This window comes from Hylobates moloch, unplaced genomic scaffold (assembly GCF_009828535.3).
Source record: "Hylobates moloch isolate HMO894 unplaced genomic scaffold, HMol_V3 SCAFFOLD_22, whole genome shotgun sequence".
NCBI lineage: Eukaryota > Metazoa > Chordata > Mammalia > Primates > Hylobatidae > Hylobates > Hylobates moloch.
Window position 1 is genome coordinate 41,535,218 of NW_026652297.1, and position 22,915 is coordinate 41,558,132.

The 22,915-nt window shown below is 38.6% G+C and overlaps 1 protein-coding gene across 2 annotated transcripts in view; it reads left to right on the forward strand.

Annotated features, from left to right (window-relative positions):
- The first annotated feature begins 13,191 nt into the window (after nt 1-13,191).
- KCNU1 (potassium calcium-activated channel subfamily U member 1) overlaps nt 13,192-22,915 on the forward strand; it is a 152,922-nt gene continuing 143,198 nt past the window's right edge. For both annotated transcript variants that reach the window (XM_058433499.1, XM_058433500.1), the window contains exons 1-2: nt 13,192-13,364; nt 16,065-16,184. In XM_058433499.1, coding sequence (XP_058289482.1) covers nt 13,218-13,364; nt 16,065-16,184 — 267 coding nt within the window. In that variant the 5' untranslated portion in view covers nt 13,192-13,217. The remainder of the gene's footprint in view (nt 13,365-16,064; nt 16,185-22,915) is intronic.

The following is a 22,915-nucleotide window of genomic DNA, read 5'->3' on the forward strand; positions in this document are numbered from 1 at the left end:
TCCCAGAGAAAATGAGTTGCCAGTTCCTTTGTGAAATGAACAGGGTTTTTTAGACTACCTTGAGGAGGTGGTGTCTGATTTGCACAGTGGACAAAGAATTGTTTGAACCAGATCTGCCATGTACATAGTGTGCAAAGAGGCTGACTGCCCCAGCCGAATCTGTTGCAGACCGGTTCTCTACCTGGCCGACGCCATGTTGCCTGCTTCTTTACTGTACACGTGGCGACAAAACAAAAGGGAAGATGGAGCCTCCATGGTGAACATACCTGGCTTTCAAGTAGCCCTTTTCTATTGGCACAGCTGCTGGCACTCACCTGTGCAATCTTCCAGCTTGCTTAGGTCTGCAGCTCCATTTTTCAGGCTGCTCTTTGTGAGAAAATAAATAATTTGGGGACTGCTTTTTATTAAAAGGGAAATTCCACTGAGGACCCTCTTACCCTCACTATCTGCCTAAATAATTTCTTTTTAGTTCCTGTATCATAAGGGAAACTTGAATCCAAGCACTACAATTCCACCACAGTCAGTTTAATAACCAAGAGGGCTCCTAAGTGACTAGTGGGCAGGGAGTAGAGACAGCATGGGTCCTCTGGTTAAAAGGATTCATGTCCTTGATGGAGGTGGAGCAGGATGATGTAAAATTGTATCACACTACTCAGAATGGTGTGCAATTTAAAACGTAGACATCTTTTATTTCTGAAATTTCATGTTTAATATTTTCAGATTACAGCTGACCATGGGTGGCTAAAACCACGGAAAGTGAAGCTGTGGATGACGGGACTGCTGTATTATTATTAAGTGCCTGAGTGCTGTCGCATTGAGGGCTTGATACTTCAAATTGAGAAAGAGCTTTCCTCATGGTACCTAACTTGACCTCATACTGTCTACGAGGCTTCAGGGTAGGGTAGGTATTTTATATCCATGGATTCTGTAGGGTTTTGTTTGTTTTTTGTTTTTTCCCAGATCGGATAAGTAGCAAATTCAGGACTCAAAGCCCTCCCTGGAGGATCCAGGGCACTTTTCCCCTGGCCACAGGTGCTCTTGACTTTCCAGTAGAGGAGCTCCAATTTGCAGAGGCCGTGATTCCCCTGTGAATAATGAGCTTCTAAACAATGAACAGTGGTTTGTTTGGTTTGTTTTCATTCCATCTACTAGAATCAGCCAGGTGGTATTGAAGCCCAGAAGCCTCGCTACCGTGTGCTATCAATTTGTTCAATGATTATTTGAGGAGCAGGTGATTTCCATTAGATAGTCCATTAAATGGGGATGTGTGTTTTTCAAACTGGAAACTCTCAGCAAACAGAGAAGCAGAGCTGGCTGGTCTGCCTCCCTAGGAGCCACTGTCCCCAGGCTCACCGTGGGTGGGAAGGATAACAATGTGGTTATCTGGGTGTTGTGTGGTCAGGCCGGGTGCTAGACTCTGAATATATCCACTGCCAACTGTTACCTTACCCAGCAGTGAGAAGGATATGAGATGGGTCAGGGAGGGAAAATGACAACCAGTGTGTGACAGACAGGTTTAGAAGAAGAATCCAGAAACCAAGAGCTCCCAGAAGCTTATTTTCTAGCTGGAGAAGGGGTTAGGGAGAACTCACAAAGCCAAGGAAGAAAGTCCTAGATGATCCTTCTAACATCACCACGATCTTTCTGGGGAAACTGAGTTAATTACCTTCTACCTTTCTGTGTTTTTGTTTTGTATGGGCACATTAAATGGGGAAAATGGTTAAGACTCTCCCACTTATGTCTTGATTTCTGTGTTAGACCTTGATAATCTATGACTGAGATCATCTTGTCACATGGTCTTTGCTGCAAGAAAACCCATGCTCAGGAAGACATTTTGAGTGGAAATGCAATAAACGAGTTTATTTTTTAATTCTTTCACTAAGTTTACAAATCCAAGGATGGTGATCCAGGACAAGGATGAACTTTGCAAACCTAAATCCTCTCTGGATTTTCACACGTTACCTGTGTTACATGCAACCACCCTGCCTAGTTATACTAATGAGATTCATATCCACAGCCCCGAACACTTGTCCTTCCAGTTTCATTGAGGTGAGCACCAAGGTAACTGCCAGGAAAGTCGTCAAGGGCTCTCCTGTATCTCATTGTTAATCAGGACTGCATTTCTTTCCCCCTATTCTGATCAGGGACTGCAAAGATGTGATTTCTGAAGGGTTTATTTGGCATACCCCTGGGGGAAAAAGAAAAAAAAACCACACAACTTTTCCTTATGAAGGGGGGTGGAAGTGGTGGAAGTTGTGGGAGGGGTGTTGGCAGTTCCCTAAGAGCAAAAGTTAGACAGTGTTGCCCTCTGGTGGCAAAATTTCCCAAGAGCGACCTTTGCTTTGAAGAAACTGCAATGACACTGGCTTGTCAGGGACTGGACACAGGGCGCTCCGGACACAGCATACCAGCATACGTGCGTGCGGAGAGGAACGGGTCACTTGCTCAGAGATGGCCATTCCATAGAGTTGCTACCTTGACAAGCAAATAAAATCTTGCCACCAAATTGCTATGCTTTCTCCTTTCACTATCTCTCCTGGCCACAAAGGATTTGATATTTATCTCATCTGTAGTACTCCCTTTTCTCCCATCAGTTCAATGCTTGTTAGAAATAAGATTAGAAGATATTTTAAAACTCAGAGGATTTGCCAAATCAAAGGTTTTGCCAAATAAACTTACGATTAGTCCTTATGACTGCTTGCCATCATACGGTTTTCTTTTTTTTCTCCGAAATACTATGCATGTGGATGAATTGGGGTCGCTCTGCTTTCACAGTTTGAAGAACAAATTCTTCTGCCTGGGTCTCAGTTTCCTCCTTTTTAAATAGAATGAACAGGATTAAGTGCTAAACAGATTTAATGCTCAATGATTCTTGTACCCCAATACTTATCTATATATTTTTGCATTTTATATTCCAAAGACCCATACTTCAAGGACATGCTGAAAAAAGAAAATAAATGTATTAATGCAAACAGCTCCACATCAAGGGCATTGCATAGAAAGGCAGTTTTTAGACAAATGCAATTAAAATCACAATACTGATGAAGAAAGTCAGAAATACCAGTAAGGAAGGCAACATTACCCTTTTATGGGAGAAAGAACAAAGCTGGGTGAATAAGTAAAGCTCTGCATAAGAATATGTTTATCATGTAAATTTGTTTGAGTTCTTTGTAGATTCTGGATATTAGCCCTTTGTCAGATGAGTAGATTGCAAAAATTTTCTCCCATTCTGTAGGTTGCCTGTTCACTCTGATGGTAGTTTCTTTTGCTGTGCAGAAGCTCTTTAGTTTAATTAGAAGGATATGAACAGACACTTCTCAAAAGAAGACATTTATGCAGCCAAAAGACACATGAAAAAATGCTCATCATCACTGGCCATCAGAGAAATGCAAATCAAAACCACAATGAGATACCGTCTCACACCAGTTAGAATGGCCATCATTAAAAAGTCAGGAAACAACAGGTGCTGGAGAGCATGTGGAGAAATAGGAACACTTTTACACTGTTGGAAGGACTGTAAACTAGTTCAACCATTGTGGAAGTCAGTGTGGCAATTCCTCAAGGATCTAGAACTAGAAATACCACTGGACCCAGCCATCCCATTACTGGGTATATACCCAAAGGATTATAAATCATGCTGCTATAAAGACACATGCACACGTATGTTTATTGCAGCACTATTCACAATAGCAAAGACTTGGAACCAACCCAAAGGTCCAACAATGATAGAGTGGGTTAAGAAAATGTGGCACATACACACCATGGAATACTATGCAGCCATAAAAAATGATGAGTTCATGTCCTTTGTAGGGACATGGATGAAGCTGGAAACTATCATTCTCAGCAAACTATCTCAAGGACAAAAAAACCAAACACCGCGTGTTCTCACTCATAGGTGGGAATTGAACAATGAGAACACATGGACACAGGAAGGGGAACATCACACACTGGGGCCTGTTGTGGGGTTCGGGGGAGTGGGGAGGGATAGCATTAGGAGATATACCTAATGTAAATGGCGAGTTAATGGGTGCAGCACACCAACATGGCACATGAATACGTATGTAACAAACCTGCACATTGTGCACATGTACCCTAAAACTTAAAGTATAATAATAATATGTTAATCAGTTTCAGGGTATTTCATTTGCCTCGTGCATGCACCTTATAGCATTTGTTTGTATTTTCTTGTAAATATGTGAATTAAAATAACTTTTATTATGGAGAGTTATTTTATCTATGGTGTTTTAGTTTCTCTCTTAATTGAAAAACTACTGGGCTGTCCTCAAACCAAAGATGGACCTAACGGCCAGTCCTTTCAACCCCTGCCAGAGCTCACAAGGAGACAGGAGGCTGTGGAGAGGAGTGTTTGCATGAACGTGCCAATTCAACAAGATCTGATACAGAAAAGATGGCTTTCATCTCCTATGCTGTTGGGGGGTGACAACTGTTTTTTAACCTAAGCCTCATGTTGGGACTCAAACAAATACACACTTCATTGTAATTAGGATTTTGGAAACACATTCACACAGCACCCATGGAAATAATGCAACCAGCCACTGGGCCAATGCTTCGTGATTTGCTTTAGTCTTTTAATGATAGACCACTAATTCCAAACAGGAGCGATAGAGAGGATGGGCAAAGGGCTGGCATCAGAAGCTTGGCCAGAGTTGCTGGTCAGAACTGCCAACAGTGAGCCTCCACTGCTGTCTCCTTCACTGTGCTTTGTGGTGGACATTAAGCATTCCAATAAAATCACCAGCTTGATGCTCAGCTGGCCTGATTGCTGAAGAGACTGATTGCATTATTCATTCTCATGAAAAGATTTTTAAGACTCTCAAGGATCTATAGAGAGTATATTTAAAACAAAAAAGCTCCAGAGTTATCAACAGTTTAATTTATCCTCCTATTCTCTCAAAAGGAACAAAATCACAGAAGACAATAGACAGAGCCTGAACAGAAAACAGGTTTTTGCTGAGGCTGAACGAGTTTGGAAGCCCTGCATGTTATGGGATTGGGTGCCCCTCTCTTAGTTTTTTATTTTTTCTTATTCATTTCCCCTTTCCACTTTTTTACCAGACAGGTTCCTCTATCTTCTTTAAAAAATAAATAAACAAAAAATAACACCCCCTCCACCAAAAAAACAAAACAAAACACCAAAAAAGCCCCAAAACAACAAAAGCTTTCTGCTTGCTAATTCCCTATGAAATACTTCCATCTACTGGCTGAATGGAGAAGACTCATGTTTTAGCTTTTGTTGAATTTGTACCACAATTTATGAACACCACTCTTCAAATATTTAATACAAAAAATTAGGAATCGCAAATCCAAAAATTAAAGAAACTGAGAAATGCTTTACTTTGTATTTAGCAATAGACCCAAGTAATATCCCCATGTATTTGATATAGGTATGAACATACAAATGCACTTTGTAAACACTCAAAATGAGGCACAGATCTTTAGTACTGCAGAAAGCAAATTGGTGAGAAAAAAGGAATTGAGAGACTAGGGAGAGCAATAGTAAGAGATGATCTTTCTGTCAAGCCAGTCAGGGTATTTTAAATCAGACCACATAGGGAACAAGGCCATGGCGTTAGAGATGAAATCAGAGACAGTGGCCAAGGTAACCACATCCTCTCTATGAAAAAAAGTAATTCCGTGAGATCTAAAAAGAAACCAAATTGGATTTCAAGTTACGTTATTAAAGGGGATGCCTTCAATAAAAAGCCATTCAGAAATGATGTATCTTCCTTTGTGTTCATTTTTTAAAAGAGTCCATTTGGAGAATGAGGTCAGATTCTAGAAATATGGTAAGAAGTTTACAGTCTGTTACAGAAATAATCTAAGATTACAGAATAAAAGATTGGTAGTATGTCAATGCCAGAAGTGATCTCAGAGATGAGTTCAGACTCTTCTTTACACTGATGAGAAAACTATGCTTCAGGGAGCATAAGAAACTTGTTCTGAGTCTTATATTTCAGAAGTATATTAACAAATTCAACAAAAATACAAATAAAACTCAGGGTTTCCATATGGATTTTAAATGCATTATATGGTTTGTAATACTCTTTCGAGGGTTGTTAGTTTCTAAAAGCAGATCCATATGCACAACAGAGCATCACAGACATCCTGCTATTGGGTTAATATTTATATCACAGTGAAACGTCTTGCTGCGGTTTGTCCATTTAGAACAAACAGGGAACAACAGACTGCAGAGAAAATACAGTGCCTTTTTCTAAGGGTAAGTCTCAATAGGTCATGGGGCTAAACAAAATATGGATTGAATTATGTTCCCTCATTAGCTGGGCATGGTAGTGTGTGCCTATAATCCCAGCTACTTAGGAGGCTGAGGCAGGAGAATCACTTGAACCTGGGAGGCGGAGGTTACCGAGAACTGAGATCGCACCACTGCACTCCAGCCCGGGTGACAGAGCGAGACTCTGTAGAAAAAATGAAAACGTTCCCTCAAAAAGAAGCTTCTCTGAAAGTAATTAATATGTTATGTACCCTATTGTTGAAATGTAAAAAGAGGGGTTAAACCAAAAATGAATCCTTAAGGAGGTCTAAGGTAAAGACTTGGTGACTTAAATAACTCCATGTACACACCTTGAGAAACTGAAGCTGTAATCTTTAAGTCAATTTCCTTAGTGAGAGATGTAAGAACTCAGCAAGGAGAGATTTCCCTGGAAGCAGCTGGCTGTGATGGGCTTTCGCCATGACTCTAGTGCTCTGTGGCATTACAGCCATTTCCACCCCCAACTTCAGACCTGCTTCTGCCATTGACTGGCTGCATGAATTGAGGATTGAGGCCTAGCATTTCTCAACAGTGCAATTTCCCAATGGTATGAATGTGCTCTGAGGATATAAAAAAAGCTCTGCTTGTAGAAATAGAGAAATGTGGGGTTATAGCATTAAGGGCAATGGATGGATTTAGGCACTTAAAAAGACAACATTACAATATAATTTATTACTTCTGGAAGCGTTGCAAACACACACACACACACACACACACATTCGTGAGTGCTGCTATCTACACTTAAAAATGTAATTCTTACTTTCCTTTCTCAGATATGGCATGCTTCTTGAAGAGAGTAAGTTTTTAAAATTAAACATTTATTCAATCCCATTATAAAGTATAATTTTGCAGAATATTTGAGTGCCCAGAGGTAAATTACAGAAATGTGTACAAAGTGAAGCAATTTTTCTAATCAAATCACTGACACGTTAAAAAATTCATCTGAACTAAAAAAAAAAAAAGAAAAAAAAAAGAAAAGATTCCGTAGCACAGTCTTCATTTCTTAGATTTGCTATTAAAGGCATAGCAGCGAAAAGCCCCCGGAACCACCCAGCGGTATCATTCAGAGACCCAGGATCAGCTTTGAGGCTTCCTGGCCCTCATGTCCTAAATACTGACTTTTCCCCAGACATCACTCGCACCTGCCCACTTGTGTCTCATCCCACCAGCCCCATCCCATCAGGACTAGCGTCCTGTCACTGTCGAGACCAGCTGTCTCTGCATGAAAACCAGTGTGATGCTTTTACAATAGAAATGCAATCACTTACCTCCCTTCTTTAGAACCTATCAAATATTTCCTCTTGACCTTAGGATAAAGTTGTTCTTGGTTTAGCCTAAGCTGGAACACAAAGCCTTGCATAATCTGGTTCTCTTTGAGACAGCCAGGTTGGAAGCGGTCTCCGGAAAACCTCCAACCAGCCTGCGCACTAGGAGGAATGCGCACTGGGGTGGAGACACAGAAGTTCATGCCCTTTGGCGCAGGGAGGAGCCTGGCCCCTCCTCTTCCTGTGTGGAACCTGGGATTCAAGCTGCAGGCGGGAGGCCTTCTAGCAGGGACTCGCCTTGTGAGAGATCCTGATTTGCGCCCCTTTTCTTCCTCTTCACTCAATACAGCTCTCTCCTACTCACCATTCAAACCATCTACGAGCCTAAATTTTCATGGCCATGGGATGGACAAGCACCCCGTCGTTAGCCGAACTAAGGAAAAGTCCTGCAACACGTTTATACATGCCCAGCCTTCTCTTGGGTCACTGCGTTCCATCTGGCCGATGATTAATGCACTTCAGCACTTTGGGAGGCCGAGGCGGGCGGATCACAACGTCGGGAGATGGAGACCATCCTGGCTAACAAGGTGAAACCCCGTCTCTACTAAAAATACAAAAAATTAGCCGGGCGTGGTGGTAGGCGCCTGTAGTCCCAGGTATTCGGGAGGCTGAGGCAGGACAATGGCTTGAACCCGGGAGGCGGAGCTTGCAGTGAGCCGAGACTGCGCCACTGCACTCCAGCCTGGGCGACACAGCGAGACTCGTCTCAAAAAAAAAAACAAAAAACAAAAAAAAAACGTGCATTCTCCTTTCCACATATTTTCTCAGCCTGATCATGCTCTACCCCAGCCTCCTTAACCCCTTCTGTGGTCCTGGCCTGGGAAACTTCTCATCCTACAGACCTCAGCTCCAAACATGACGTATTTGAGGTAGCTTTCCTGACCCCCTCGTTCCTCAATAGATTAGTTTGTTTTCTAAACACTTTTTGCAGTTTGTCATTGTAAATGTCTTCCTCAGTTGACTCTGTCTTCTATGAGTGAATGAACTAGATTTGTTTTAGTGTCCCTGGTGCTCCCAGTCCTTGGTATAAGGTAGTTGTTCAGCACACACACACACGACAAAGATTCTAGCTTGCAGTTGGTAGTCAAAAAAATAGTTGAAGTAAGTGTGAGTGATGTCTGGGGAAAAGTCAGTATTTAGGACATGAGGGCCAGGAAGCCTCAAAGCTGATCCTGGGTCTCTGAATGATACCTCTGGGTGGTTCCGGGGGCTTTTCGCTGCTATGCCTTTAATAGCAAATCTAAGAAATGAAGACTGTGCTACGGAATCTTTTCTTTTTTTTTTCTTTTTTTTTTTTTTAGTTCAGATGAATTTTTTAACGTGTCAGTGATTTGATTAGAAAAATTGCTTCACTTTGTACACATTTCTGTAATTACTGTGAAGGGTATCATTGCTTCAAAGTTCTCTACCTTCCAAGTTCTGAACACTGAACTGCTACCAAGCTACGAAGGGCTATGCCTAGTCATATGTCCACCCATCACCAAATAACTCACTAACCGAGAATAATTAGCAGGGTTTTTTTTGTTTTTTTTTTTTTGAAACGGAGTCTCACTCTGTCACCCAGGCTGGAGTGCAGCGGCACAATCTCGGCTCACTGTGACCTCCACCTCCCAGGTTCAAGCGACTCTCCAGCCTCAGACAGGCACCCATCACCCCGCCTGGCTAATTTTTTTGTATTTTTAGTAGAGAGGGGGTTTCACCATGTTGGCCAGTCTGGTCTCAAACTCCTGACCTCAGGTGATCTGCCCGCCTCGGCCTCCCAAAGTGCTGGGATTACAGGCGTGAGCCACTGCATCTGGCCATAATTACCAAATTTAAATTTGCAAAGATGGTGACACTTTGACACTTGATCCAAATCAGGTGCCCTTTTCACTACACACACACACACACACACACACTTACGCACATGCACACACACTATGAACCATGCATTACACACTATGGATGATGCTTTCGTCACAAGAACAGTTTGCAGTCAAAGATGGGGAATATGGAGCAGAGAAATCTGGATAACTTGGGTTAAGTTTCGTGCAGATTCAGTATTTCATTCACCTAACAAATATTTTTGAGGATCAACAATGTATTCATTCAATCCCCAAATATTTACGAAGTCTGTACACATTCCCAGGCATGTGCCAGGTACGATACTAGACACAGAGTAATCGGTGATGAGTAAAGCGGAAATGATATCCCCTGCCTGTGGAGCTTACGATCTTGTGAAAGGAGATAGAAAATAAACCAGGCAACAAGTAAATCACATAACAACAAATCTTGAGTACTATGAAGTGCTATAAAAGAAAGGGTCAGAAAGCCATAAGAGAGACCAAGGGAGAACTGAAGGCCTACGAAATAGCAGCCACTACTGAAGTGAGTACTCTGGGCAGAGGGAACAGAGGCATTGTGCTATAAGGGCCTGGACCAGGAAAAGGTTTGCATGTCCTCATAGCTAAGAGGAGGCAGTATGATTGGAGTGCAGCATAGATGATGTGTCGTGGGATGCGAGGTGACCAGTTGCTGTGGTTTGCCAGGACTAGGCGGTTTCTGCAGTCACTGGACTTTCAGTTTTGAACCTGGGACAGTTCTGAACAGAGACTGTTTGTCACTCTAGGTTCAACATGGGTTTGAAGAGACTGATTTTGAAACCACCTGCACATTTTTCTACTCATTTGCAGACACTAATATTATTATCATGATAACAGCATATTAGAGGGACAAACTACCTGCCTGTTCGAATTGAATGGAATCCTTTTTGTGTTCATAGAGCAATATCTGCAAAAAGGGAAGAGGTGCCCAGGATGCATCATAATACAGCAGAATCAAAATCCTTTGAAAATAGTGTTAGCCCAAGCAGCGCCATCCTGTAAACCCCTGCCATTTTGCACACCCTGATTAGGGTGGGAAATTCCCCTAGAGGGGGCTCGGGCCAGGAGAAACATCCTGGCAGGTCCCAGGCCTAACCCTCTGACTGCAGGAAATTCTTCCCTTATCACATCCTGCCCTGCAGCGAGCCATACTGCCCCACCTCTCCTGTCCAGACCTACAACTGCTCTAGTCTGTAAGCGGGGCCTGGGCTTCAGCGCTGTCTGGTGTTCCCCCTCTGCAAGTCTTTGTCCAATAAACCTGTGTTGCTGTTGAGCGACCTCCCCTTGTCTCTGTTTCTTTTCTCCATCCTAACAAATAGTAAATAGTAAAAGTGAAGAAAATGAGAAAATTAAAGTGATAATGATAGATTAATCGTTACTTAAAAGGGAGAATACTAAGTAAAGGATGTGGATGAATTTTGGCTTGGAAACTCTGATCTTGTCCACATAGCTGTAAGTGCGTGTGCGTGCGCACACACACATATGTGAAAGAGATAAACAAGTGATTTCTCCCTCCGTCCTTCCCTTCCTTCCTCCCTCCCTTCCTTCATTCCTTCCTTCCTTCCTCCCTCCCTCCCTTCATTCCTTCCTTCCTTCCTTCCTCCCTCCCTTCCTCCCTCCTCCCTCCCTTCCTCCCTCCCTCCCTTCTTTCCTTCCTTCCTCCTTCCCTCCCTCCCTCCTTCCTTCTTTCTCTCCCTCCTTTCCTTTACTTCTTCCTCTTCCTTTCTTTATAATTAATGCCATTCAAAAAAGGAACTGAAATGGCTAATGGCATCTTATATTGAGTTTTATGCTTTTCAAAATATGTTCACACTACCTTCTTGAATCCCCACAATAATTTTATCAAGTAGGTATTATCTTCCACATAAAATCAAAAGACTACGAACATTAAAATGACTTGTTAGACATCACACAGTAACTTAATAGAAGGACTGGGCTGGAACGCAGGGCTCCTAACTCCTAGACCAGTGTTCTTTTAAACATCGCCCTTTGTTATTAGCTAGCTCAATGACAGGATTTTGTAGAAATGATAGGTAAGCTTAAAGGCAGGAAATGTAACTGTGGCAGCAGTCCTAAGAAATGCCACAGTTATCTTCTGAAACAGCCTGCCAAACAGCGCGGAGTCATGGCGGGCTCCTAAGGACAGCGTGATGATTCCTCTTGGGCCTCTTCACCTGGTGTCAGGTTATCTTCGTAATAACTGGGGTGAACTAGGCCCTCCACTGGGCTCTGACATTTCGCCTGCCACTTGTGCACACTGAAAGGCATGACATTTCTTACACCTTTGAAAACATCAGGGAAAATCAAAGAGATTTCTCTCATTCTGAACTTTACCACTGCTGGGCCAAAAGGTTTGCTGCCAGGGCAGTAATAAAAGCAAGAAAGGGGAGAGTTCCATAAAGAAGAGATAAGTGGAATGGATTTATGGGCTGAGATAACAATCAACCAATGACAACACTAGTTAAATTGCCTTCTTCAATACCTGCACTCTATACTATGCCTTTCTTATGTAAAGAATAAACAAAACCTTTTTTTTTCTGTTTCAAGGTAATCTTGATTTTCATTGTATATAATTAAGGAGTACAACGTGATATTCTTTGGATTGATCGACAGATACACATATTTTCAAGTCAGGTGATAATTTAATACATTCACATAATTCGTACAGATCAAGTCAGTGTACTTGGGATATCAATCAACTTACATATTTGTATTTTCTTTATGCTAGAAACATTCAAATTTTTCTCTTCTAGCTATTTTTAAATGTACAATAGATTATCATAAGCTATAGTCACTTCACTGATCTGTAGAACATTAGATGTTATTTCTTCTATCAAACCAAACATTTGTACCCATTAATCAACTTCTCTTTATCCCACTTCTTTCCTCAGCCACCCTTCCCAGCCTCTGGTAACCATGAATCTACTCTCTATCTTTATGAGATCCACTGTTTTAGCTTCCGCATACGAGTACAAATGCAAAATGCTCTTTTAATATACTTACGCATAGTGAAACAGTGACTACTGTCAAGCAAATTCACATATCTATCATCTCACAGAGTTAATCTTTTTTTGTGTGCCTGTAACAAGAGCCCTTAAAATCTACTCTTTTAGCAAAAATCCTGAATACAAAATAATTTTATTAATTATGTTCTTTGTTCTGTACACTAGATCTTCTAGACGTATTCATTCTGCATATCTGCTCCTTTGTATAAAGGATAAACAAAAACTTTAAAGTACTTCTCTCTTCTGTCCTTCAAAGCCTACTAAGCACGTGGCATCCTCCCAGATAGAGAACCAACTCATTCACACACATAGTTGGCTGTTGTTTCACTCCAAAGGAGTTGATTTGAAATTATTTGACTGCATTAACTGAAATGATAATCAGCTGATCATTGCAACAGATAATGGGATTTCTTCAAGGCATAGAGAAAGTAACAATCTGACCTAGGATTATGATTTTTTGACTATTCATATTGTAGGCCCCAGCCATCTCCAGTTGTGTATTCATTCACAACCCATGAGCTGGCACCGGGGGATTGGCAGACCCTTGTTCCTGGAACCTCTCACTGGTTATCACACCTAATGTTGGAACACTGTGATACAGTGAACTCTGATTCCTGGAATTGTTACCAGGTGACCACGACATCATCAAATGGCCTGGCAATTCCGTCTTACTGATGTCTCGAACATGTTTCAGACTAAGCTATGAAATGAAACTTGGGAAGACTTGCCAAAAATGTCCTGCACAACTGAGATCCAAGCAGCATTCATTCTCTCCTCCTTTGTGACCTTCTTCAGTGGACTCATCATCCTGTTGATCTTCAGGCTGATCTGGAGATCTGTTGAAAAATGGCAAACCATCAGGGGAACAGGAATTATCTTGGTCAGTTTCCTTATTAGGGATCCCTCTGTGTGAAGTCAGAGATGAGTTTGGGATAGTTTTGTGTTTAGTAAAAGATCTAAGCTTCATTCAGTTTTTCAAGCTAACAGGGTCAGCTTCTATGGCCTGGTGCCTCAGAAAGGTTGGTAAGCCAGACCTCAGGCCACATTCTGAAGCCTGAAGAGACAGGGCTAGGCATCTTCTCTCTCCCATCACTGGAAAAAGCAATGTCTTGTATGGATAATGATTAATGTTAGCTCTGGAAACAGAGGTCACTGTTCTGAAAAAAAGGTTCATAAACATTATGTCCAGGCCTCTATCTTGAATTTTAACAAGACAATTGTGCTAGGTCGTAGAAAGGAGGTGAAAGGGAACAAGACATCAAGGTCAACCTTGCTTTCATAAATTGTTCATGCATAATGCATATGTACTGACGTGTACATTGCCTTTTGTATACCATACGAAGACAACACATTGAGTTGCACATACGCAGAGAAGCCCATGCATACCTGCCCGTGCCATCCAGGCATAGATGCAAGGACATTTCTTATACCCAAACAAGCTTAGCAGGAGTTGATGTTGTTGAATAACAGCTGGCAAAGGATGATGATGAGAATAAATGATGTATTATACAGATAAGGCATTGCTTAAGAGCTTGAAATAAAGCTCTCAAATGCTGTGTAATGGATGTTCTATTACCAGAGGTCAAAGGCGAAGAGTTTTACTATACCCTGTATAGTTTGTTTCCAATTTTGCTTCCCAAACTTTCTTTCCCTAATAGATTATAGCAATTTCCATAACACAATACATTTCACCTGTGCATCATAATATTGAAAATTTGCTTAAAACATTTCTTTTAGTGCTAAAACCTACATAAAATATAATTTATAAATTGATAAGTTTTTAAGGTTATTGGTAATATGCAATTTTGTTTTCCATATTTGAAAATTATCCAATATTGAAGCTTATAGATTTTGTTCCTAAATAAGTTTATTCTATTGATTATTTCTACATTATGGATTTTAAGCAGTGGCACAATAATTGGAGAAAGAATTCTGGGATACTGACTTATGGGTAAATAGCTATGAAAAATCTGCCTCCTGGTTTCTACCTTGTTTTGTTGTTGTTAATGCACAACTGAATTTGTAGGATTTTTAAATCTTCTTAGTCTTCTGCTCCAGGCAATGTTCTTCTTCTCCATTATGTTCATTTTGTGTGATTACAAAAATGTGAGAGTACATTTTTCAATTTCCTATATTTTTCATTTCTTACTTTGGGTGTAATTTATATCTACACTTTGATCCAGCTGTACCCTTTAATTACAAATATTTAGCAAATGTTACAAAATGTTAAGAAGTGAACCTGAGCAACCAGAATGCTGTACCATTCTGCTTTTGAATCTTGAGGAAAGAGTTTGATCAAGTTGAGTTACTTTTCAATGATTTGTTTTGTTACATCAAATTAAGAGTGACCTGTTTTTCTTTAAGCCTTTGGAGAAGTTGGACAAATGCAAAAAAAAAAAAAAATCAGAAATCTAGGTGTACTGTGAAGAGTTATCTTAAAAATTATTTGGAGAGTTAAAATTTCTCTCCTTAAATGTGCATTTAAAACATTTATTACATCTATAAATATGATTTTATTATATCTTAGGACCAATTTGTTTTTCCACAGAAGGTAGCTCCAATTTTATGATGGAATTCAAATGAGTATTCTATATTAATGTCATACCTAGTATTTTTTTAAATTAATTCTCAGACAACATTTAGAAACAGACATGAGTCATGTGTATTAGAGGGCAAATCATTGATCAGGATGTGAACTTTTATCAAAGAGTTTTTTAATGAGACTTCCCTTCTTATCATTCAGAAAATATGAGTAGAAAATTAAGTGATTTTTAAATCCTGGCTTCATATAAAATGAGCTTTTTTGAAAGTCAGAGGGACTCATCTAGCTTGGTGTGGGTAGTCCTAGTTGGTTCGTGTATTTCTTTGTGATGGTTCTAGACTATTATCAACAAACAATGAATGCCAGCTCAGGCCCCAGCCTTTCCTCATTGCCTAATATTAGGAAAGTCATTTAATTTCTCTATACCTTGGTTTCCACATCAATATAAAATTTATTTAGTCGTGCCTAACTTTATCATATAAGATTACTGTAACATTTAAATATAATAAGTAAAGACATTCTATAAATGTGAGGAAGGATTATAATTTCAGAATAGAACACCAGGCAAAAAACTAAAAGCAACACAAAATTGCTGAAAACCTCCTCCTTCTCTCACAAAATGCGGACACTTAAGTAATCACCTAAAAAATCAATTTGTAATCTTTTTTTCTTTGTCCACATATCTTGATGAAAACTGTTGCACTTATACCCAGAGCAGAAGGAAGCATGATGCTCCCAATTCTGATCATTGCAACGATGTCAGTTTGAAGGGTCTGGGACTGAGTATACATGAGAAAGACATGGAGGAAGACTGCAGAATTCAGTATAAAAAAAGCTGTGCAGAAAACCAGGAAAATGCAAATCCAGTAAAATCCCTTTTATGAAATATTGAATAAGCAACTTCAGGGTTCCCTGGTTTGGACAAGATACAGTGATTTTCGACTGATACCATCACAAGAGGCTCTATCAACTTAAGTAAAACCGGTTTCTTTCTCTCAGATCCAGCTCACATTGTCAATTTCTTTCTCTTGATTGTAGGAACTGTTCACATCAGGTATCATCGCTAGGAACCATGTAAGAAGCCTCCACTTCCAGGGACAATTTCATGATCGTATAGAAATGTTGCTTTCGGCCCAGACCTTTGTGGGACAAGTGTTGGTAAGTACATTTTCAGTGTTAGCTTGCTAACGAACTTTTGCCATAGGTGTGATTATAGTCAGTATAAATCAATTGATTCCCTAGGTAAACAACTGATGTTCCTTTGGTCGTCTTATCTATAATATCACCACCTCCTTGTCCCCACCTCCTTGTGTCTACCGCTCTTTACCCATTATCTTTCTTTGTTTATCTCTGGAGTGAATATAATTACTAATAATTGTATTATATTGTAATAATTTTATAATATTAATATAAATCATATGATATGTTATTAATAATGTTATATTATTATCTGTAATATGTATTATATAATTACAAATTTCATCTTTTCATATTTTAGATCAAACTACACTACTGAAATATATATATTATTATATATTACGACATTATTTTTCATAATAATGTTATATTATTAATAATATATAATACATTAGCTGTAATAATATGTAATTATATTATATGGAGTAATTATATAATTGTTAGTAATTATATTCTTACTAATTATAGTTAATTACTAATTATATAATTGTATATTTATAGTCATATATATTTACTAATTATATATTTATAATTATATAATTACTAATTATGTATTATAATTATATTTTATATTCATTTTCAGTCTTTCCATTAGGAAGAAAGGTTTGTTAGGGCAATAGTTGTGAGCGTTTGGTTCTCCTTATATACGCAGATAGATGTGCACATAGATATTTTCAAAAAATGTTTAGTAAACTAATCAGACCTGAAATGTATAGCTACTTTCCTCTCCTTTGATTTCAATAGACCTCTTTATTTCATTATGCAAACTAGCCTTTAGTGTCCTTCTATGATATTTATCACTCTACTTCCTATTTTAATCTCAGTAATTTGAACGTATTAAATCTCACTTTGGGCATCATCTCCTCGGGGCATCCTAACCTTACCTCTTTATTAGGCTAAGAGTTCCTCCTCTAGCTTCTTTAATATTCGTTGAGCATTGCTATTAAAGTTATCTGTGCATATGCCTGTCTCTCCCAGAGTACAGTGAGCTCCTGTCCATACTATGTCATGGAAATGTTTATTTCCCATTGTCTGGAAATAGCAGATGCCCTATAAATGAAGATTGCCCTGCTCATCCTTTCAGTAGTGTAGTTTGATCTAAAATATGAAAAGATGAAATTCGTAATTAGGGGTATGCTGCCATCAGATGGTCTTATGGTGGAAGTAGGTTCATGTGAGCTAAAGATTATCCTGTTTTTCATAACTAGCAAAAACATGGCTCTTTTCCAGTTACTATTTAATTCCAATATAATAAATTGCTAAAGCTTGGTTGGAAGTATTAAGTAAAACTGCTTTCATAGAAGCTGCAGGGAATGTTGAATCATCTGGAAATGTGCCTCTCCTTTTTCTGTCTTCTAAAGTTTTTTATCTCTTTTCCTGAAATCTCTGTGGGTATGACCCATTGAAGAATGATTTTGTAATTCTCTCTGATGACATCAGGGATTTCTTGGTTAGGATGTCTTCAAATGTTCAAGTCATGTTTGTGTGAGAAACTTTGGGAATAATATATTCAAGGTCACTGGGTGAGGGAGAAGGGAACTTACAACATCCATCATATGAGCATTACATGTGGGAAGTGGGTGGGAAAGGAATGATGAAAAATTACATACCAATAAAACTTACTATTTAATGAAGGGAAACTGTATTATTTTAACCTATAACAGCTGGTGATTATCTAGTTGGAACAGCAGGAGGCAAGGAGTAAAGCTTAGATTAGAATAAATACTCTAGGCCGGGTGCAGTGGCTCATGCCTGTAATCTAGCACTTTGAGAGGCAGAGGCAGGAGGATCACTTGAGCCCAGGAGATCAAGACCAGCTTGAGCAGCATAGCAAGACCTCACCTCTACAAATAATTTAAAAGTTAACTCAGGGTGTTGGCCTGCACCTGTGGTCCCAGCTGCTCAGGAGGCTGAGATAGGAGGATTGCTTGAGCCTGGGTGGTCAAGGCTGCAGTGCTGCAGTGAACTGTGATCATGCCAGTGCACTCCAGCCTAGGCGACAGAGAGACCCCATCTAAAAAAAAAAAAAAAACACTGTAGCATTGAAAGGCATAACTGAGCCTCTTAGAGATCCCAAGTACAGTTTTAAGTTCTCTTAAAATGGCTTATAGTTCCTTCCTTCTATCCTTCTTTCCTTCCTTTGTTATTCTTTTACTTCTTTCAACAAATATTTATTGTTTGCCAGGTACATGCTAGGCAGACACTCTAGGTATAGTGGAAAGTTCAGGCAAGAGACTTGCATTTAAGAAACTTAAATTCTAGTGGGGGTAGATATGAAAATTACATACATACATAAATAAGATAAATTCAGATGAGGAATGCCATGAGGGAAATATGAGTGAAGTGTTTGTGAGGTATGGTTGTTACGGAGTAAGATCACAGTGATGAGAGAAAAAAATGTCTAAAAAGGTAAGATTTGAGCTAAAGCATCATGACAAAGAATAAGGCAATTGAAGAATTAAGGGAATAGAGTTCCAGATTGAGAGAATAGAATTGTGGAGGCAAAGAGCTCCACAAGAGTTTACTGCAAGTACCAGAAGGAGGCTCCTATGCTAGGGACATGGAGGGCAGGGGACAGCGAGGTCTGAGAAGAGACTGGAAAATGGCACAATGTCTTAAGATTCATAGGGAGGAGCTAAAAGACTCAAAGGGAATCACTCTATTCTAAGGTAAAGGGATGTCTGAGATCTTAAAGCATGAGTTGACATGGTCTGATTATATTTTAAGGTTCAAGAGGCACTAAAGGCTGAAAATAAAGGAATTGTCAAAAGTAAGCCAGGAAAATGATGGTAGAAATCAGGAATACAATTTTAACATCACATAAGTTTAAATTCAACAAAATTCAACCATAACCTTTGAAATGATAAATGTAACAAACCACAAAGAAGATATAACATCATTAACATCACTGCACCAAAAATATAACCCCAAGATATGTAAAACATTAAAAAGTTATTTTGATAAATGAAAAATAATTAAAATAAGTGAACTAAGTATCAAATGCAGAAAGTTAGAGAATAAAAACATTAAATCTAAGCAGAATAAATTTAAAAGATAGAAATTAATGAGTTATAAAACAGCTGATTACTTCAAACAATGAAACAGAGAAATCAATAGCTAGTCTATAAACAAGGAAAAAGTACAACTATATGAAATAAGACGTTTAAATGAGAAAATAAGTATAGATAAAAAGGAAATTGAAAATATATATATGCAATTAATTTTGAAAACTAGATGATTTCTTACGATAATATGAATTACCAAAACTGTCCATAAAAGGAGAAATTTAAACAGACCAAATATCTGGAAAAAACAAAGTTGTCAAAGACCCATAATCGTCATCACCACCCTTCCTTTTTGCGCCTTTGATGAGAGACTTGGATGATTTCAAGGACCAGTCTATAAAACTCTCAAGGAATAGGTATCTCTAATGCTAGTTAAACAGCTCCAGGTCATGGAAAAGAAAGCATTACATTTTCATTTCCAATGAAGACACAGCACTTATATGAAAATCCCCCCAAATAGCAAATTTTTTATATACCCTACAAACTAACGCCGTTAATACTTTGAGGGAGAATACATGGGCAACCACTCAGTAGAAGACAAAGAAAAGGAATAAGGAGGAACAGGAAAATAGGAAGATGGAAAAAAAAAAAAGGAAAAGGAGAAAGAGGAAAAGAGAAAGAAGGAACGTGAGAAGGGAACTCCAACAGTCAAATGAAAAGATTCTCTTCAAAAAAGCAAGCCTTCTAGACATCTTCCTATATTATTAATATTAATAGAATATGACAAGGTATTGATCAACTCTGTAGCATCTATGGGTTTGATGTTTAGTGCATCTATGGGTTAGGTGTGTTGTATCAACTACCTGTGGAAAAAAATTTTCTTCTAAATTCAGTTCCAAATATGATCCTATTCTCAAGCAATTATCTTATTCCTTTTTGAGATTTTGTGGCGTTGTTAATTATGTAACTGACTGTGTTTCTCTACTGCTTTGTGGCTAGAAAGTGTAAAACCAAAATTATGGCTTATTTTTAGCAAGTGTATCTAATTTAGCATCATCCTAAGCACTACTGTATGTTCACATTCTGTTTTTCTGGCTTCTCTGGCTTCTTTTTTTTTTTTTTTTTTTTTTTTTTCAGGTAGTCTAGCATTTTGTGTTTTTGTATTCTGCCTTAAATCCTTTCTGTAAATGCATAACCTTTTCTGTGAATGTGTAATCCTCTCTAGATAAATTAAGCCCCTAGCAACAACAACAGTTGTCAACCTTAGTATACAGAAGAACTAAATGCACAAATAAAGCATCATAATTCATTTGGAAATGGGAAAGAATATTTCAAAAATGGTGTCTGGAATGACTAAATTACTTATTTTGCTGTTTTTTGCTCATTTTCCTAATGTAATGCAATCTCAGAAAAAAATAAGAAAGACATAAAACATATTGGAAAAGATCAGTCTCTTCATATTTTATATGCATTATTTATGTGAAAATAAAATAAATCTTTTCCACCACCTTGAGATGAGCTGTATCTTTATCTTTGTTTTTTTCCACTTCCTTTCCTTATTCCATATTTTATATTGAATATACCATCAAGCATCAAGAATTTATTTTGGTATGTAGCATGAGACAGTTTAGAGATCATTATTATATGAATAAAGAAAACACTGGCAGGAAACACTACACTCTCTTCCTAGAAAATTTTTTGCAGATGATTACCTTGTTTATGTTTTTTTCTGCACCGATCATTTATGGATATTATTGTTTATCTTTTCATGCACATGATACAATATTTTAAAAGTACAAAGTAAAAACTAAATTCCTTCCTTACCCCTATCCCCAGAAGCAAGTACCTACTGCCATGAGTTTCTTCCTTCAAAGCTCTGCAAATTCTCAGCAACATTGTCAGATTTATTTTATTTAGGTGTTCAGGCCACTTAGGATACTCTTCTCCTCCCATAATTGTATCTATAAATATAAATTTTGAAATAATGTGTTACTTCTTGTGGCACTTTGTGGAGAATAGTAAAGTGTATGGCTCGTGAAGCCAGTGGAGGTAAAATTAGATCTGAATTCAGGTTAGTCCATAGATCCTGTCTTCAAATAGGGATACACCCTGTGAGAAAGGGAGGGATGTCAACAGGTTTCTGAAGGGTCAGCAGGTAGAACGGTCCTCCAACTTTCCTAGGTTCTACTTCCTAATATTGATGAAGCTGCGAACTCCACATGCTCGTTTTCCTTTCCCCCACCACCATTTCACAATCTGTTTTTCAAGACAGGCACTATCATTACCTGCTTTTTACATGAGGAAACTGACACAATCTCATAGAAATATAATGTAAAATTTATAAAGTGGGGATGAAAAATACTATCTATATATTTTAATAAATGAGCTAAAATATAAGAATGAGTTAACATTGTAATCATTATTATAGTGTTGTCATTATTATATTAGTTAATAAGTGTAAAATATATATAGGTTCTGCATATAATAAGCATATATAGGTATTGTTATTAATATTTGTATAAACAATATTTCAGGACTTATATCTATAAACATAAACCATGGCTAATATTGATGTTGAACCCTGTCTCATTCTAACAATAAGTGATATCTATAAATACCTACATTAATTTGAAAAATCCAAATGTGGCACATCTACACCATGGAATACTATGCAGCCATAAAAAATGATGAGTTCATGTCCTTTGTAGGGACATGGATGAAGCTGGAAACCATCATTCTCAGCAAACTATCTCAAGGACAAAAAACCAAACATCGCATGTTCTCACTCATAGGTGGGAACTGAACGATGAGAACACTTGGACACAGGAAGGGGGACATCACACACTGGAGCCTATTGTGGGGTCGGGGGAGGGGGGAGGGATAGCATTAGGAGATATACCTAATGTAAATGACGAGTTAATGGGTGCAGCACACCAACAAGGCACATGTATATATATGTAACAAACCTGCACGTTGTGCACATGTACCCTAGAACTTAAAGTATAATAATATAAAATAAATAAATAAATAAAAAGAAAAATCCATCTCATGGATGAATTTTTTATAAAATTTTACTTTTTATGTTTTGTAATGATCAGCTTATAATATGTTGTTTAATAAAAATTATGACAATTCAATCCAGAAAAAAATATATAAAATAATATTTTGAGGCAGATGTTAGGAAATTTAGATTTCTTTTTGGTTTCTTGCACCTATCTTGAGATTTCAAATGTGCTCTCCCATTTTTCCATTTGTTTATTATTGGAAACAATATTTGTTAGAGGCATTAAGCAGTAATTAGTAATCAACATGACATTTTATATTGTAACTAGGATGATCGTAAACACAGATTTCTGCTAGTTGTCCTAGTGTAATTGTTAATAGAGCCTCTTCTATTCTTAAAAGTCTATATATGGCCAGGCATGGTGGCTCACACCTGTAATCCCAGCACTTTGGGAGGCTGAGGCAGGTGGATCACGAGGTCAGGAGTTCGAGACCAGCCTGACCAACATGGTGAAACCCCGTCTCTACTAAATATGCAAAAATTAGCCAGGCATGGTGGTGCTCACCTGTAATTCCAGCTACTCAGGAAGCTGAGGCAGGAGAATCACTTGAACCTGGGAGGCAGAGGTTGCAATGAGCTGAGATTATGCCGCTTCACTCCAGCCTGGGTGACAGAGCGAGACT